Source organism: Miscanthus floridulus, chromosome 19 (genome assembly GCF_019320115.1).
Source record: "Miscanthus floridulus cultivar M001 chromosome 19, ASM1932011v1, whole genome shotgun sequence".
In the NCBI taxonomy this organism is placed as follows: Eukaryota; Viridiplantae; Streptophyta; class Magnoliopsida; order Poales; family Poaceae; genus Miscanthus; species Miscanthus floridulus.
The window spans coordinates 97,226,716-97,244,321 of NC_089598.1; the positions used below are offsets into that span (position 1 = coordinate 97,226,716).

Genomic DNA, 17,606 nt, shown 5'->3' on the forward strand with positions numbered 1-17,606 from the left:
ATCTCGCCGGCGTTGCAGCGGCAAACTCGCCGGCGTCCGGGTGTCCATCGGCCTCAATTTCAAATTCCAAATCTTGGATCCACCGTCATCCAAAACCGGACTCGGCCCAAGCCGACGCGACCGGCTCAGGTCGCCCCGACTCGGTCGGCTACGAGACGGCCTCTGGTCGCACCGAATAAGGGCGGTCCCACGCAAGCCGAAGCCTCCACGCAACCACTCCGAGGCCCGAGACGTCGAGTGGTCAACCCTACGATCATCGACGCCGCCGCAACCTGCGCTCCGTCATACCTCGAGGTGCTGATGGCCGGGGGAGACGGGGGAAGGAGAGGAGGCCGGGGCGCTCCTGGCAGCGGCGGAGCCGATCGCCGCCGGGGTCGCGGCCGCGCCATCATCGACGACGGACGCGGACGGGACGACGGCCAGGGACATCGAGGACGTGGTCGCGGGGGTCCGATGCACAACTCTGGCCGTGGGGGTCCAGCACCCTCTGCCGGCCGTGGAGGCCCTCCACCGGCTGGCCCTCCACCGGCCGGCGGTAGGGGCAACTCTGCCCGGGGTGGACGAAACCCTCGGCACGCAGGAGGTGAAGCTGACAAAGATCAAGGTCCAAATAGCTCTGCAACAGAGGCTGCAGTGGTTGAACAGGGACAAGCCGAGCAAGAAGAAGGGAAGAAAAGGAAACGAAACACAGTGAAGAAGGTGTGCACTATTTGCACGGATGAGCACTTCACAAATTTATGCCCTTTGTTGCGAGGCCCCAAACCCTCAGTCGCGTTGTGTGGTGCAGCTGAGGATGGGATGGGGTTTTTCCAAATCCAGGGTGCAAGAAATAATCAGATCGTGGAGACATCACAGTCTTCAATTGCAGCACTCGTCACTGTCAAAGTCGGCAAAGTATCGGCACAGTTACTTCAGGCGGAGCTGGCTAGGATTATCCCGGTCCGTTGGGATTGGGAGGTACAACAGCTGGGGGCTAACTCTTATGTTGTCCCCTTCCCCAGCAAAGAAGAACTGGATCGCATGATAGCAATAGACACCATCAACACAAAGAACAAGGAAGGCACTATATCTTTTGCTGAGTTTGTGGATGATGTGCAGCCTATTAAGGTGTTGGAGCAGGTATGGCTAAATGTCACCGGTGTCCCTAGGCGCCTGCGTTCGTTCCTATCGCTGTGGGCAGTGGGGACTATTGTTGGAGCTACGCAGAAGGTGGACATGGTTCATCTCAGGGCAACAGGTCAAGCCCGCATTCTAGTGGCTGTTTTTGACCCCAAGAAGATACCAGGTATGGCGGACGTTTGTGTTGGCACTAGTATCTACCGCCTATTTTTCAAGGCGGAGGAAGATTTACAAGCCGACACCGGTGCTGATCCGTCTGATGAGGACTTGTTGAGTGATAAAGATCTGGAGGAGGGAGACCGTGAAATGGAAGATGCGGAAGATCCTAACCCGCAGAACCCTCAGGATAATAGGAAGTCTTCCCAACAAGCACCGCAGCATACTCAAAATGTCCCACCTATGCAACAGGCAAATCTAGTAGATGAAGCTTTGGACTTGGCCTGTGAGCAACTCTTGGATGAGATCAGTCTTAAAGTTGCTTTGGAGTCTGACCTGGGGACTACCAGGAAGAGTTACTCTCCACCAACACAAGAAGAATTAGCGTTTTTTAACTCTAATAATACTCTTTTTTCTTCTGCTGTTGTGCCACTACCTTCGACAAAGATTGCTAGTACATTTGTCGACGCTTCGGGTCAGGGAGGAGAGGGCTTTACTCCGCCATTGCCCTCCCCCTCGCCACCGCTGGAGCTGGTGTCTCTTGCTGCCCCTATTGATATAGGGTGCGGCCTCGTTGGGGGCTCATCGGAGGCGGCCCTCTCTTCTACTTCTACAGCGGTGGAGACCGGTATCATGACGTCGGTCCCTGCAGCGGTGGAGGAACCAGAGTACGCCCCCGCTGCACAGGGACGTGGCCCGGCACCCCCACCACTGGAGGTCACCGCCCTGATGCCTGCACAGGGAGGTGGCTCGGCCACATCGACGGAGGAGACGCTCCGGCTTGACTCGTCGTCACCCAATGTTGAGGTGGCTCAGGTGATGGAGTCCACCGCTGCGGAGGTTCAGGAGGGGGGCCCTACTTCGCCACTCGCCCCCCTGTCCACGCCGACCGGGGGAGAGACAGTGGTGGTGCCGGCCTCTGCTACCTGGGGAGAGGTAGCGGGGACTACCGCCACTGCTACTCTCTCCACCCAGCCTGGAGAGGCTGTGGAGACGCCACTGCCTGCTGCACCCTCTCCCCCTGCTACGACCTTGGGAGAGGCAGCGGTGGCACCAGCCGGTGCATCTCAGGCCGTCTTGGAGGCAGCATTGTTGGAAGGAGCGGGTGCTACCTCACCATCTCTTGAGGGAGCCTCCAATCCCACACCTGTGGTGGTTCCCATCAAAGAACTACGACGGAGCACCAGAAACGCAACTTTAGCGGATGTTCATACACTCCATAAGGCGGAACGTTTGACGGCGAAAAAGAACCTCGAATTCTCAGGTAACTCTTTTAATACCTTTCCAGATTCGAAAATTATTTCAAACCTTGGTAGGGTAGGCATCAACCTAGAATCCTCTACTGTTGCAGTTTTAAAAAATATTGAGGTAGCTAGGTCAGCCTTTTGTCAAAATACAAAAAAAGGTTGTTCTTCCTCTAGGTGCTCTGATATAGAGAGTGATGTTGAGAAAGAGGACCACCTTGAGGGTATTCTCAGCCACGCTTGTGGAGATCTAAATGAGAATATGCCGGTTGCTGAGTTGGATTCCATCATTGATGCACCACCTCTCAGTACAAAGAAGATTTATAACAATGCCAAAATTCGTGGCAAAGTCAAACTTCTTAAAAAGGCCAAAACCCCTTCTAAAATCATTATAAAATGAAGGGAGTTTTCTGGAATAGCAGAGGTCTTGCAGACTTGGCTAAACATAGGTACTTGAGGGAACTAGTTAAGGAAGAGCAAATCAATTTTATTGCAATTTCCGAGACTGGACGTGAATCCTTCCCAGATCATGTCCTCAAAGATCTTTGTGCGGGACATGAGTTTCTTTGGCACACCATGGCCCCCCATGGTAGATCAGGGGGCATTCTTTTAGGGGTTGATCTGAATTTTTTTGATATTGGAGCAATAGATGAGGGAGATTTTTATGTAAAATTCACCCTACGGTGCAAATCTAATGACTTCAAGTTCGTACTATATACAGTATATGGACCTGCCCAAATTCAAAACAAGAATGCTTTCCTGGTAGAACTAGCTAACACTTGCTCTAAAGAATCTCTTCCTTATATAATAGGACGGGATTTTAATATAATGCGAGAGCGAGAAGATAAGAGCTCAGGGGATTTTGACTATAAGTGGCCTAATCTTTTCAATGCTGTCATTGATTCTCTGGATCTTAAAGAGATTGTCATGTCAGGCCGCCAATATACTTGGGCAGGACCTGGAGATGACCCGACTTTTGAAAAGTTAGACAGAGTCCTTGTGACCACTGAATGGGAGAATCAATTCCCACTCACTACAGTTGAGGCTAGAGATAGAAATATCTCTGACCATACCCCTCTCGTTCTTAGCACTGGCCACTCGACCCACCAGTTAAATAATCACCCTTTCAAATTTGAGAGAGGGTGGCTATTAAGGGAAGGGTTTTATGGTATGGTTGCAAATATCTGGCAATCTCCTTGTTCAGGATCAAATTCTCTGGAGCGGTGGCAATCCAAAATCCGCAGACTCAGACAGTATCTGAAGGGATGGGCTAAACATACTGCCGGGTCTTATAAAAAAGAGAAGAAGACTATACTAGGACGCTTAGAAATTCTTGACAAGAAAACTGAGACTTCTCAGTTATCTGATCAAGAAATTAATTTAAAACATTATTTAAAAGAACGTCTAGTTAATCTGCTGAGAGAGGAGGAACTCAAGTGGTATGAGCGTGCCAAGGTGAAAACACTATTGGAAGGTGATGCTAACACTCGTTTCTTCCATCTAGTGGCTAATGGGAAACACCGAAAGCAGCATATCTACAAACTTGAAAATGATCAAGGTGCTGTAATTGGTGATGATTGCCTCAAAAGCCATATTACAAACTATTATAAGAATCTCTTTGGGTCCCCCGAACAATCTGCTATCACTCTTGAGGAGGATCATATCGTAGATATTCCTCAAGTGTCCCCGGAAGAAAATGATATCTTAATTAGTCCATTCACCGAATCTGAGGTGAGGGATGCAATCTTCCAGATGGAACATAATAAAGCTCCAGGACCAGATGGTTTTCCTGCGGAATTCTATCAGGTTTTTTGGGAAATTATCAAGGAGGACCTTCTTTGTCTCTTTGCAGACCTACATTTGGAGACACTCGATCTCTACAGTTTGAATTTTGGAGTCATTACTCTAATTCCAAAGATTCAAAATGCCACAAAAATTCAGCAATATCGACCAATTTGCGTCCTCAATGTGAGTTTCAAGATATTCACAAAAGTGGGCACAAATAGACTGAATACGGTTGCCAAAACAGTGGTGAAACCAACACAGTCGGCCTTTATGCCAGGTAGGAATATTATGGAAGGTGTGGTAATTCTCCACGAAACCATCCATGAATTACACTCTAAGAAAAGAAACGGAGTCATTTTCAAAATTGACTTTGAAAAAGCATATGACAAGGTCAAGTGGTCGTTCTTACAACAGACTTTGCGTATGAAAGGTTTCTCACCTAAATGGTGTAGGTGGGTTCAGAATATGGTCTCTGGAGGAAGTGTGGGGATTAAAGTTAATGATGACATTGGCCCATACTTCCAAACCAGAAGGGGACTCCGGCAGGGTGATCCTATGTCACCTATCTTATTTAACATCGTCGCTGATATGCTAGCTATTCTTATTAATAGAGCAAAAGCGGATGGGCAGATAAGTGGAATTATCCCCCACCTGATTGATGATGGTTTATCAATCCTACAATATGCAGATGACACCATCATGTTTCTAGACCACGATCAAGAACAAGCGAAAAATCTCAAACTTTTACTATGCGCCTTTGAACAATTATCTGGGCTCAAAATTAATTTCCACAAGAGTGAGATTTTTTGCTTTGGGGCAGCCAAAGAAATGGAATCCTTCTACACTGATCTCTTTGGCTGTAAAGCAGGGGAATACCCCTTCAGATATCTAGGCATCCCTATGCACCACCGGCAACTCCTTAATTCTGAATGGAGAAAAGTTGAAGAGCGATTCGAACAAAAGCTCTCATGCTGGAAAGCGAAATACTTATCCTATGGGGGACGTCTAGTACTGCTTAATTCTGTATTAAGCAGCCTACCCATGTTTATGATGTCTTTCTTTGAGATCCCAAAAGGAGTTATCAAAAAACTCGATCATTTTAGGTCGAGGTTCTTCTGGCAAGGATCCTCAGAGAAACATAAATACCGCCTTGCCAAATGGGATATCATTTGTCGTCCCAAGGATCAAGGTGGACTAGGTATTCTGAATTTACAACTGCAAAATAAATGCCTACTAGCAAAATGGCTAGTGAATCTCATGAACACAGAAGGCATATGGCAAACGCTATTACAGAATAAATACCTAAATTCAAAAAGTTTATCCCAGGTCACGGCAAAGCCAAATGATTCACATTTTTGGAGAGGCCTCATGCATATCAAGGATGAGGTGCTGGCAAAAGGTTCTTTCGATATTAAGGATGGAACCACGGCTAGATTTTGGGATGATGTATGGGTAGGTGCTAGGCCTCTGAAAGTTCGTTATCCATCTTTATATAATATTGTGAGAGATCCTCACGCTACAGTCTCAAAGATAATGAGCACTAGCCCTCTGAATATTTCTTTTAGGAGGGCTCTGGTGGGTAATAAACTTACAGAATGGCTTAGTCTAGTAGCAAGTATTTCTCATGTCGAACTAATAAATGGATCTGATCATTTTAGATGGAGTTTAACCAGCTCAGGTTCATTCTCAGTCAGATCCATGTATCTCAACCTTATAGATACAAATACATCTTTTCGGCATAGGAAGATTTGGAAGATAAAAGTTCCTCTAAAAATAAAAATTTTCCTCTGGTTCCTACAAAGAGGTGTCATTCTTACCAAAGATAACCTGTCTAGGAAAAATTGGAAAGGGAGTCAGAATTGCGTTTGTTGCAATGGGAATGAAACTATTCAACACTTATTCCTGGACTGCCCTATTGCCATAATGATTTGGAGGATTATCTTCTTTGCTACTAGTTTAACTCAACCTAGATCAATCAGCCACATGTTTGGTAACTGGCTGTCTAATCAAAATAAAAGGATTAGAAATTTGATTTGGGTGGGAGTGGCTGCTATGTGTTGGGCTATTTGGAGATGCCGTAATGATGTTGTTTTTAATAAAATAAAATCTAACTCTATTATGCAGGTCATTTTCAGGGGAGCGTACTGGTTACGCTTCTGGGCCCAGCTGCAGCGTGAAGAGCAAGCTAAGGACGCGCTCTCGACAATAAGCAAGAAATTAGAAGTTATTGCTCTAGAGATATCCAATAACGGATGGAAACAATTTTATTGTTTAAGTTAGCGTCTTGGTCATGTTATAAGACCTTGGCTTTCTTTTTGGTTTTATCATTATCTGTAATTTTGGGCTGTGTACATCTACGGATGTAGAGGCCGGATGTTTATCCATTATCTAAAAAAAAAAATGTCCAGAACATGAACAATTGAACCAATTTTTTACCTCTCGTATCTGTCTTTTTGTTGTTCTTGCTACATCCTGGCCGCAGCTCCTCGAATTGAACTCCATTCCCTGCAGCCCCTCGCTTCCCGTTCCTCCATGGCCACAGGAGGCAAAAGTTGCAGTTGCCATCTCCCTCTTGCACATCCACAGGAGCCAGTTGGCGCAGGTTGCCGTCATCTTGCACTGCTGCTGCCATCGCCGAGTGACCGAGCACGGTAGTGGGCGTCCATGTGAGCGAGCACTAAGGCCTGTTGGGCGAGCCGGCGAATAACAGCTTGGGCCATCGCCTAGTGGATCCCAGGCCAAGCCCAAGTCGGCAGTTCAACAGTTAGGCAGCCCAGAAAAATTCTACGCTTCCGTCTCCGTCGCACGTGCAGTCGCGTCAACCTCACATTCAGCCACCATGCATATTCACCTGTGTCGCTCGCTGTCCGATCAAACAACGGGGCTGGCTACATCTACATCCTCAGCCTCACCGGTTGTCGTCTTCACGTACTCTCATCATAATGCCGGAACTACCATCGAAATTATTCGGGCCATTTTTCCTTGTCCGCCCTCAGCTCGGTCGATGTCCTTGTCCTTGCAGCTTCAAGAACCTGCTGTTCGTTGATGTCCACCATCCGTCATGGCCCGGGGCTTGGCTTGCCTCCCACTGATGAGGTGAGGTCTCCACCTGTTCCAACGAACATTTGCCTTCTCGTCGATCGATCGGCTAGCGTTGTCCCGCCAAGCGACGCACAACTTGCATGCATGCGCCACCATATCTATCACAACTGGATTCAGGTTCTTCGCCGAGTGCCTGAGGCACTCGACAAAGGCCAAATTGCACTTGGCAAAGCCTTTGCCGAGTGCGGCACTCGGCAAAGAACACACGACAAAAATTTGATCGGCAAAGCCCTATTTGTCGAGTGTCTTTTATCGGGCACTCGTCAAAGGGTTTGCCGAGTGCTCCGGGGACACTCGGCAAAGAAAAGCGACCGTCACGGCACTGGTCCCGTTGACGGTCACTTTCCCGAATGCCAACCCTGCAGGCACTCGGCAAATATTTTTTTATTTTTTTTAAAAAAAATTCTTTGTCGAGTGCCAACCCGTGAGGCACTCAGCAAAGATTTTTTATTTTTTTTAAAAAAATTTCTTTGCCGAGTGCCAACCCGGAAGCCACTCGGCAAAGAGCTTTTATTTTTTTTTGAAAAATTTCTTTGTCGAGTGCCAACCCGTCAGACACTCGGCAAAGTGTTTTTATTTTTTTAAAAAAAATTCTTTGCCGAGTGCCAGCCTCGGACACTCGGCAAATGTTTTTCTTTTTTTTTTAAATTTCTTTGCCGAGTGTTAACCCGGAAGGCACTCTGCAAAGATTTTTTTATTTTTTTTAAAAAAAAAATTCTTTGCCGAGTGCCCTATGGATGGCACTCGGCAAAGTTTTGAATTTTTTTTTAAATTTCTTTGCCGAGTGCCCTACGGCCGGCACTTGGCAAAGTTTAAATTTTTTTTTTAAAATTTCTTTGCCGAGTGTTATGGTCATAGCACTCGGCAAAGCTGAAAAAATATATAATAATAAGTGCTCAAGTCCATCCAAATAAGTCCATCAAAGTCCACAAGTGCATCACAAATATATCACAAGTCCATCACCAAGTGAACAACAAATATAAAAAATACAACATGCACTCATCTCGGCCACTGCGACTGTGGTGAAGGCCCAGATGCATCATTCGAAGGTGCATGAGGTGGATTATTCGAACCACCGTCAGATGAAGACTGCACAAAGGAGAAAAGATTACATGTGAGATAAGATTATTTTGATAGCTAATCTAGGATGATAGAGGCCATACAAGTAAAGCACAAGCGAAAGTAAAAAACTTTGATACTCACAGGAGTAGCTGCAGGACGCGGAGGCGGAGGTGGAACCAACAGCCCAGGTGGCAGAGACAAGCCCATACGTTGCCCAAGCCCTTGTAGGAAATCCGTAATGTCCATCAGCCTCTGCGTCTGGGCCTGCCGCTTGGCCTGCTCGGCCTCCATTTGGGCCCCCAGCTCCTGACGTTCCTTCATTTCTTATTTCAGCCGGGCCTGCAATATTTCACTTCAATGTTTCAGTAATGCAAAGCTAATTAAGGTGTGTAAAGATCAATGTATGACAAGTAAAACAGGAATAACCTCGAGTGCGTTGACCCGGTGCTGTGCAGCGGTCGGCCATGTGCGAATGGTCGGGCTCTCGCTCGTGCTCCGTGCTCGGATCTAGGAGAGAGAGGGGGTAGAGACCGTGTCGATGACGCCGTCGCCAAGCCAGAACCGCCCATGCTTCTTGCCTTGCCCCGCCCTCATGACGGCCTCTCCATCGAAGTCCTGGGTGCTCGGATCGTGGTCTGACCCATGAAGCGACCTCGCCACCTCAGTGTACTCACTGATGCAGGAGTGGACGCTCGGGTTTGTGTATGCCTCGGGCGGGTCCTCCAGGTTGAAGGAGACGTCAGGCGTCGTCTTGCCCTTGTGGCCATACACCATGCCTGGAAGTCCGAGCAAGCCTGGCCACTATGTGACGCCGACTACGAGAAAGACAGCACGATGATTAGAAATCAGGCAGAACTGAGCGTGACAATAGATAAATCAATTCGCGTACCCATGCTTGTTTGTATCCGGCGAGGTTGCGGCTGCCTTGATGGTGTGCTGGATCTTGCATCAGCAAACGACGGTCCCAGGCATCCCTATGCATCTTGAGGTACTCCTCCGTGAACCACCTCTCCACCATCATCACCCAGCACTCGGGATACGCTTGGCACCACTAGGGAATCATCTACACGTCATCAAGTATTGGACATATAAGAAGATCAAATTATGCCAACTTAATCTCAAAACGAATCAATATTGATGTTCTTCATTTACCTCAAGGTACTGCTCCCGGGTCAGCTGCATCTCTCTTGCGTCTTTCTTGGTTTTCCTCTCTCCAAACTTCGACCCGTAGTAGGTTACGATGGCCTGGATGCGCACCTCGTGATGCATGTCGGTGACAAGTTTTTTACAGGCTTTGGTAGTCACCTGCTCCGCCCTAGCCTCAAATCCCTCCTCGCATCTGTAATAAGTATGCATACAAAAGCGATGTATCCATTCATTATTTCAAGAAAAGTCCAATGAATGCGACGTATTTAGCAATATTGTGCGAGAGAGACTTACCCAAAACTCTGCCTTCACCCGCGCCGCCTTGTTGGGGTACTCCGCATCGGAGGCGACGACGTAGTGGTCAAACGAGTAGGCCGGCTCCGTCTTCGATGCATACGTGACAATGCCGGGGAAGTGTTGCCTACATAGAAGATCCAGGATGCCGTTGACTAGCCGTGCGCTACCACCCGACACAACCACCTAGTTCCTGCATAAGTGATTAAGAAAAATTATTAGTTTTTTTTATCATATCATATGAAGTAGTGGTGATAACATATACAGTTACTTACTTTTATCCTTCGGGGCGAATCACTGGGCGTTGGTGAGGAAGCGGAATCTGTGGGAGGCTCGCGGGACCTCGCAAGTAGACACTCGAAGATGAGTTGGAGGAAGCGGAACCCGTGCCTGCTGCCTCCCCCCTCCTCATCCTCCTCCTCCTCCGTCTACCGAACCAGCTCCTCGTCTGACTCGTCCACGGGTTCCACCTCCTCCTGCGGCTGGCGGTCCTTCTCACGTGGCGTGGGAGGAGACGGCCCCCTCCTGCGGCTAGCGGTCCTCCTCCTCCTCCTGTTCGATCCCTCTGCCGCCCCCTCTGCCCCCTCCTGCGGCCGGCGTGGTCTTTGGTAAATCGAGTTCACGGACCTATGACGGTCGCCCGCCATCTTTGTTCAATCACCTGCAATAAAAAGGAAAAACAAGACGTAATTAGAAATAGGTGCAAAAATAAACAAAACATAATTACAAAAAACATAGTAATACATGTATTAGAAATATATGCAAAAATAAATAAAACATAATTACAAAAAACATAGTATTACATGCATTAGAAATAATCTTCATGATTGAGATTAGCTGGATCATAGGTCTCGTCATCACTATCAACATTGTCCAACTCATCAACACTATCCGAAGGAGGAATGTTGTCTTCATTGTCATTGCCCACATGTAATCGCTCAAGCATTTGTATGTCCTTCAGATTTCGCACCTCGTCACCAGCGTCCTCGTCATCATCCCTTTCATTGTCTACTTCCATTCCTATCTCTTCAGTTAAGTCTATGTCAAACCTCCCTTGTAGCCCCTCTTCTTGATAGAACTCTCCATCATATGTGTTTGGGTTGAAGTTGTAATCTTCATCGTTTGGGACAGGTAGTTTACCGTGTGGCGATACCTTGTGCACAATAGACCAACCCTTAAGATGCTCGGCGTCTTTGCACGCGTATGACGTATAATAAACCTGGACGACCTGTTAAGCCACAATGTAGACATCTTTTCCTGGATAGACGGAATCCTGTCGAATCTCGACTAGCCCAAGCTTAGGGGTCCGTCTCGTTACACCAGGATGAAACCAGTGGCATTTGAATATGACAGGAGTAAGAGGTTTGGAACCATAAAATGATAGTTCGTAGATTTCTTCAATTCTTCCATAATAGTCGAGTCCATCAGTGCCAGGCGTAACAACTCCGATGTTTGTGGTTTGTCAATTGGGCCGACTCTGCTCGTAGCTTGCTGTGTGAAAACGATATCCATTCACGTCATAACCGGTAAATGACTTGACCCTAACGGCACAGCCGTTTGCAACCTGTCTCAACTCATCACTTATAGTGCCCATGTTTGCCGAGTGCAGCACTCGGTAAAGAAGGTCTTTGCCAAGTGTCCGATTTTTGACACTCGACAAAGAATTTTGTACTCGATAAAGTCTCTGTTTCCAGTAGTGTATCCTCTCCTCCGACTCTCCGAGTGCACATCGTGTCATCGGGCACCATGCACCTAATGGTCACCATCGATCATCCACTGGTGGTGCAGCCTTGCTATCTAGTTTTTCTGTGGCAGTAGCAACGTAACTAGCAACGCACCATGCTGGCCCCCGAAGCCACGAGCCAGCAGATGGGTGGCGATGGAGGAGGCCACGGAGGAATTGCAGGGTCATCAGCCTAAGAAAAATTATTAGTTTTTTCATCATATCATATGAAGTAGTGGTGATAACATATACAGTTACTTACTTTTGTCCTTCGGGGCGAATCACTGGGCGTTGGTGAGGAAGCGGAATCTGTGGGAGGCTCGCGGGACCTCACAAGTAGACACTCGAAGAGGAGTTGGAGGAAGCGGAACCCATGCCTGCTGCCTCCCCCCTCCTCATCCTCCTCCTCCTCCGTCTACCGAACCAGCTCCTCGTCTGACTCGTCCACGGGTGCCACCTCCTCCTACGGCTGGCGGTCCTCCTCACGTGGCGTGGGAGGAGACGGCCCCCTCCTGCGGCTAGCGGTCCTCCTCCTCCTCCTGTTCGATCCCTCTGCCGCTCCCTCCGCCCCCTCCTGCGGCCGGCGTGGTCTTTGGTAAATCGAGTTCACGGACCTATGACGGTCGCCCGCCATCTTTGTTCAATCACCTGCAATAAAAAGAAAAAACAAGACGTAATTAGAAATAGGTGCAAAAATAAACAAAACATAATTACAAAAAACATAGTAATACATGTATTAGAAATATATGCAAAAATGAATAAAACATAATTACAAAAAACATAGTATTACATGCATTAGAAATAATCTTCATAATTGAGATTAGCTGGATCATAGGTCTCGTCATCACTATCAACATTGTCCAACTCATCAACACTATCCGAAGGAGGAATGTTGTCTTCATTGTCATTGCCCACATGTAATCGCTCAAGCATTTGTATGTCCTTCAGATTTCGCACCTCGTCACTAGCGTCCTCGTCATCATCCCTTTCATTGTCTACTTCCATTCCTATCTCTTTAGTTAAGTCTATGTCAAACCTCCCTTGTAGCCCCTCTTCTTGATAGAACTCTCCATCATATGTGTTTGGGTTGAAGTTGTAATCTTCATCGTTTGGGACAGGTAGTTTACCGTGTGGCGATACCTTATGCACAATAGACCAACCCTTAAGATGCTCGGCGTCTTTGCATGCGTATGACGTATAATAAACCTGGACGACCTGTTAAGCCACAATGTAGACATCTTTTCCTGGATAGACGGAATCCTGTCGAATCTCGACTAGCCCAAGCTTAGGGGTCCGTCTCGTTACACCAGGATGAAACCAGTGGCATTTGAATATGACAGGAGTAAGAGGTTTGAAGCCATAAAATGATAGTTCGTAGATTTCTTCAATTCTTCCATAATAGTCGAGTCCATCAGTGCCGGGCGTAACAACTCCGATGTTTGTGGTTTGTCGATTGGGCCGACTCTGCTCGTAGCTTGCTGTGTGAAAACGATATCCATTCACGTCATAACCGGTAAATGACTTGACCCTAACGGCACAGCCGTTTGCAACCTGTCTCAACTCATCACTTATAGTGCCCATGTTTGCCGAGTGCAGCACTCGGTAAAGAAGGTCTTTGCCGAGTGTCCGATTTTTAATACTCGACAAAGAATTTTGTACTCGGTAAAGTCTCTGTTTCAAGTAGTGTATCCTCTCCTCCGACTCTCCGAGTGCACATCGTGTCATCGGGCACCATGCACCTAATGGTCACCATCGATCATCCACTGGTGGTGCAGCCTTGCTATCTAGTTTTTCTGTGGCAGTAGCAACGTAACTAGCAACGCACCATGCTGGCCCCCGAAGCCACGAGCCAGCAGATGGGTGGCGATGGAGGAGGCCACGGAGGAATTGCAGGGTCATCAGCCTAAGTCACCTGCCCGGCCCGGCGGATGATTGGCCGACGGCGAGCCCAGTAGCGCTAACCGCTAGGAAGTGGGCCGGGGGAGCCAGCCACTGGATGCCGGTGGCCGCGACATGCCACAAAAAAGATCTGCGTCGTGACTCGTGACAACAAGATTCTTTGCTTTGCTTCCGTGACCGTCTCCATCGCACGTACAATGGCGTGTCACCGTCACATTCAGCCGCCGCCAGATATTCAGGCTGTCTGCGTACGTACGTGCAGCCACCAGATCAAACGACGGATCGGACGATCGGAGCTAGTAGATCCACACGCTGCTCACCTGGGCCAGTCCTCCGATGTCTACTACTGGCCTGTGGCCTCTGACTTAGCTCGTCGGCGGTCGGCCTCACCGGCTGCCGTCGTCTTCGCTTTCCCTCTCCTCAACCAGTGCCTCTCGTTTCTCCTCTCCCTTCCCAATTAAATGCCCGATGCGGTTGGTGCCAAGAGCAAGGAACAAACCATCTGACATCTGAGCATGCGTGTGTTGTGTGCTTTATTAGCTACTGGGATTGTATTTGGATTTTTTTTTCCACTAAGATTATTTAGACCAATTTAAAATCTGTATTTTTCAAATGTTCAAGGTTTTGTCGTGGCTCTACATCCCAAAATTTGTTGGACAAAAAGAACAAAAAGAATACAATAAGTTCGCGATGACATACATCACGTGCATCGCTACGTACGTTGTCTCATAGTGCCAAATTTTAGTTAGTTTATGGCGTGGTTTTTTTTGCGTGGCAAGGCGATGATGCACGAGAGGATTTATGAGACGGTACAAGTGATTTAGAGCTATGTAATAAGTTCAAATGTTAAAGTGCTACAAAACCAATCTTCCGAAGTCGTAGGTGTGTACGGCTCTATGGTATGGTCTTTCTTAATTAGTGATAGCTGAGGCAGGCTAGAGTGCCTAGAAAAAAGTAGCTCGCCGCTTGTACTAGGGTTTGCTACTAAACCCATTATTGAGCCCACTAACAACCTCCCACCAGCGAACTCACCGCTAGCTCCAATGTTCCTGCTACTACCTTTGTCTTTGGGCACTGGTATTGTGCTGCCATGCGACACACAACTTGCATGCGCCACCGTCTCTTGCGCCCCTCTCCTCCTCTCGATAACGTGTCAGGAGGGCCAATAGTGCATCCCAGATGGCGCTCCTCCTAGCCTATAGTGTGTCTGATACCTCCTCGTGGTTGTCACCATCCATTGTTGTAGCCTTGCTGCTATAGCTTCTGTGGTAGTTGCATCGCATTGAGATGTCCTCAAGGATTCCATTTAGAAGGGCATACATGGAGTAAAGGAGCACGACGGTAACATCCACAACCACAAAGACAACAACCAACTCCAAGGAAGCCGCACCCACAGAGGTCACATGGAGGGGCAAGGTGTCTCACCCAATGATAGGAGCAAAACAAGGTATGCATGCCACATCGCCACCTGGGAGGGGTTTTTGCCTTTGCTATCACTCGATCCTCCACGCTCTCGACCAGAACCACCACGTTGTCGTACCTCTGACTGGATGCCTTCGGGTAGTGGGAAGGTGGAGAGACGGGCTGTGGGAAAGTGGAGTGTATGGACTATGGAGCCCTGCTACGGGGAGAGAGGGGGGAGAGAGAGAGAGAGAGAGAGCCAAGAGAAGAGATAGGAGGAGGACGCGGCTGAGAACTCTACATTGGGCTTTGGTCTATTTTCTGAGATGGACCTCTTAAGAGGTTCGTCTATAAAAATCAGCTATTTTTAGTTTTTCCTAAAAAAATAAGCTATTTTTAGATAGGCTCGTCTATGTAAGACATGGTTATTTTTGCACTACCTCTGTAAATGGAACAGAGAGACTCTAAAATTTGCTAGATATTTTTGGAGAGCAGTGGTAAGAGGTTCCATTTGCAGCGATTCACATGCAAAGGTTATAGGCAAAGTTGGGAAGCTGCATGTGAGCCATCCGAAATTCTGAACAAAGATGCTTGCCTCACATCTATGCTCAGATATTCATGTCGTTCCCTTTCGATTTACTAGTAGCAAATGGATCCTTGCGCCGGTCGATGTCGAGGCTTATATACATGCACATGCACATGCACATCGACTCATGATGGACGTACTGGTGCGCGGTGTCATCATCTTCAGAAACACCCACATGTCCCGGGAAGCTTCCCCGTGGACCGTATGGTGTGCGCCTTGTCCCTGGCCTTCCTCTCGGCGCTCCTCCTCTTCTCCTCCGCCGTCAGCCTCGACGCGGCGGCCACCTTGTTGATCCTCGACATCTCCTCGTTGTACTCCTCCAGCGCCTTCGCACGCTTCCTATCTGACTCACTCTACAATGCAAGAGATCGGATCGATCGGCAAGATTAATGAAAACTAAACAAGGTCGTACGTTCCGATAAATCTTCTGAACAAAGCAGAACGAAATGAACCTCATCTTTCAGCTCCTTTTGGCGCCTGGCCTTGGCCTTCTTCTCGGACTCCCATTCAGCAATCGTCTGCATCGTCTCGTCGTACCTGCCAGAAATTAAATCGGTGGCAAATCAAACAAAACCAGTCGATTTTGCCTCCAAACAAAACCAAACTGATCACCAGCCGCTAGCTTACTGCTTCTTGATCTTCGCCAGCTTCTCCTTCTCCCAGGCATCTGCCATGGCTTCGTTTTCGCTGGAGAACGCCACTCCACCACCAGACGTGGTAGCAGCTCCACCACTCTCTCTACCGGCCGCCGAATACGAGCTCGACGTCTTGCTGTCCATTGGCCGTGCCGTTGGCTGCGCCGCCACCGCCTGGTTCCCCTGATCTTGCTCGAATCTCCTGCTTCCTCTCTTTTCTGAAGGTTTCCGGCTGAAACTGGGGTCCTTCCTTACGCGTGGTGCAGGGTCAGTGAAAGCAGGGGGCCTTTCATCTGAAACTGCACCCTCTGCTGGCTTCTTCTGAGCCGGTCTTAGTGGCCGATTCACTGACACATTAGCTGAAAATTTACCCAAATGAATATGACACATTAGCAAAAAGAAAATCTCAAAATTACAGTTAGATATTCTTTCAAAAAAAATTACAGTTAGATAGTATATATACCACCTTGTTCATCTTGGTAATCGTCGTCTATGGGCTCTTTACCAGTGAACCATCTCGACGAAGAGGATCTGCTGCCTTCGAAAATTGGCTTCTTCAGGCTCTCGCCTCGCTTGGGTGTACGTGGTGACTTGCTGGACTGCGGCGTGGTCCGAGCAGGTCCATCATCCATGGAAGAAGAAGCAGCAGGACGCTGCTTGTTTCCATTTCCACGCGCAAGCTTGTCCGCGACAGCATACGGCGGCCTCTCTTGAGACGCTAACAGCCTCTCCTCCTCTCGCGCGGCGATGGCGTACGCGACTGCTGCCACCGTGGCTGCATACGCCGCGTCGTACTCCTCTGCATTGCTCATTGGCCCTAAACAAAAATGCGAGCTTGGATTAGCCATCAATCAACTGCCTTAACAGTTTTTTTTTATGAAGTGCCTTAACAGTTTTTCAACCGTTGAAAAATGAAAACATAGTAGATCAGATGAAAGCAACACATGTCTCAACTATTTTAGTTTCACCTCTACGTGAACTCGTCCTTTGCTGAGATGGCACTGGTATCGTCTCGCCGCCGGCGCCATGATCTTGCTGCCTCACCCCAGAGAAGCTTACCCTGTGCATGTGGAGAGCAAAGCAAACACCGCATATATGGTTATGAACTTATGAATTTGAGCACCAAGATGGAGGAATGGAGGTAGTAGAAACCAATAGACGAACAAAGTGACAAAAGCCTCTTGCAATTTACTACCTCAGATGTTTCAGGTCGTCATCCATGGTGCATGCAACAACAACAGTTTGTGAACAAATCAAACTAAAAGCTCGATCTTCGTCGTTCGTGTAATGCGCTACTCCGAACCGAACTCCATCCAATAAGCTTAAGTAGTAAGCTATGCACTTGAACGCTATATAGAGAGGAGATGAGGAAGAAGAAGAGGAGGAGGTTAGAGAGGGTACCAGGGTAAGTAAGAGCTGCAATCAAGGTTTTAAATAGCCGGCTATGCCATTTA

At 48.0% G+C, this 17,606-nt stretch overlaps 2 protein-coding genes across 2 annotated transcripts; one reads left to right on the forward strand and one right to left on the reverse strand.

Moving 5' to 3' along the window:
• The first annotated feature begins 201 nt into the window (after window positions 1-201).
• LOC136529182 (uncharacterized) lies at window positions 202-6,558 on the forward strand. Its single transcript, XM_066522263.1, has 2 exons — window positions 202-2,968; window positions 6,429-6,558. The coding sequence occupies exon 1, from the start codon at window positions 301-303 to the stop codon at window positions 2,917-2,919; it is 2,619 nt and encodes an 872-aa protein (XP_066378360.1). The 5' UTR covers window positions 202-300; the 3' UTR covers window positions 2,920-2,968; window positions 6,429-6,558.
• An 8,861-nt stretch (window positions 6,559-15,419) lies between these two features.
• LOC136526893 (uncharacterized) lies at window positions 15,420-17,461 on the reverse strand. The gene is made up of 6 exons (XM_066519466.1): window positions 17,348-17,461; window positions 17,121-17,212; window positions 16,619-16,969; window positions 16,145-16,511; window positions 15,970-16,054; window positions 15,420-15,870 (listed from the first exon to the last, which is right to left on the reverse strand). Exons 1-6 carry the CDS (start codon window positions 17,371-17,373, stop codon window positions 15,679-15,681), a joined length of 1,113 nt encoding a protein of 370 aa, XP_066375563.1. The 5' UTR covers window positions 17,374-17,461; the 3' UTR covers window positions 15,420-15,678.
• Between the last annotated feature and the right edge of the window lie 145 nt (window positions 17,462-17,606).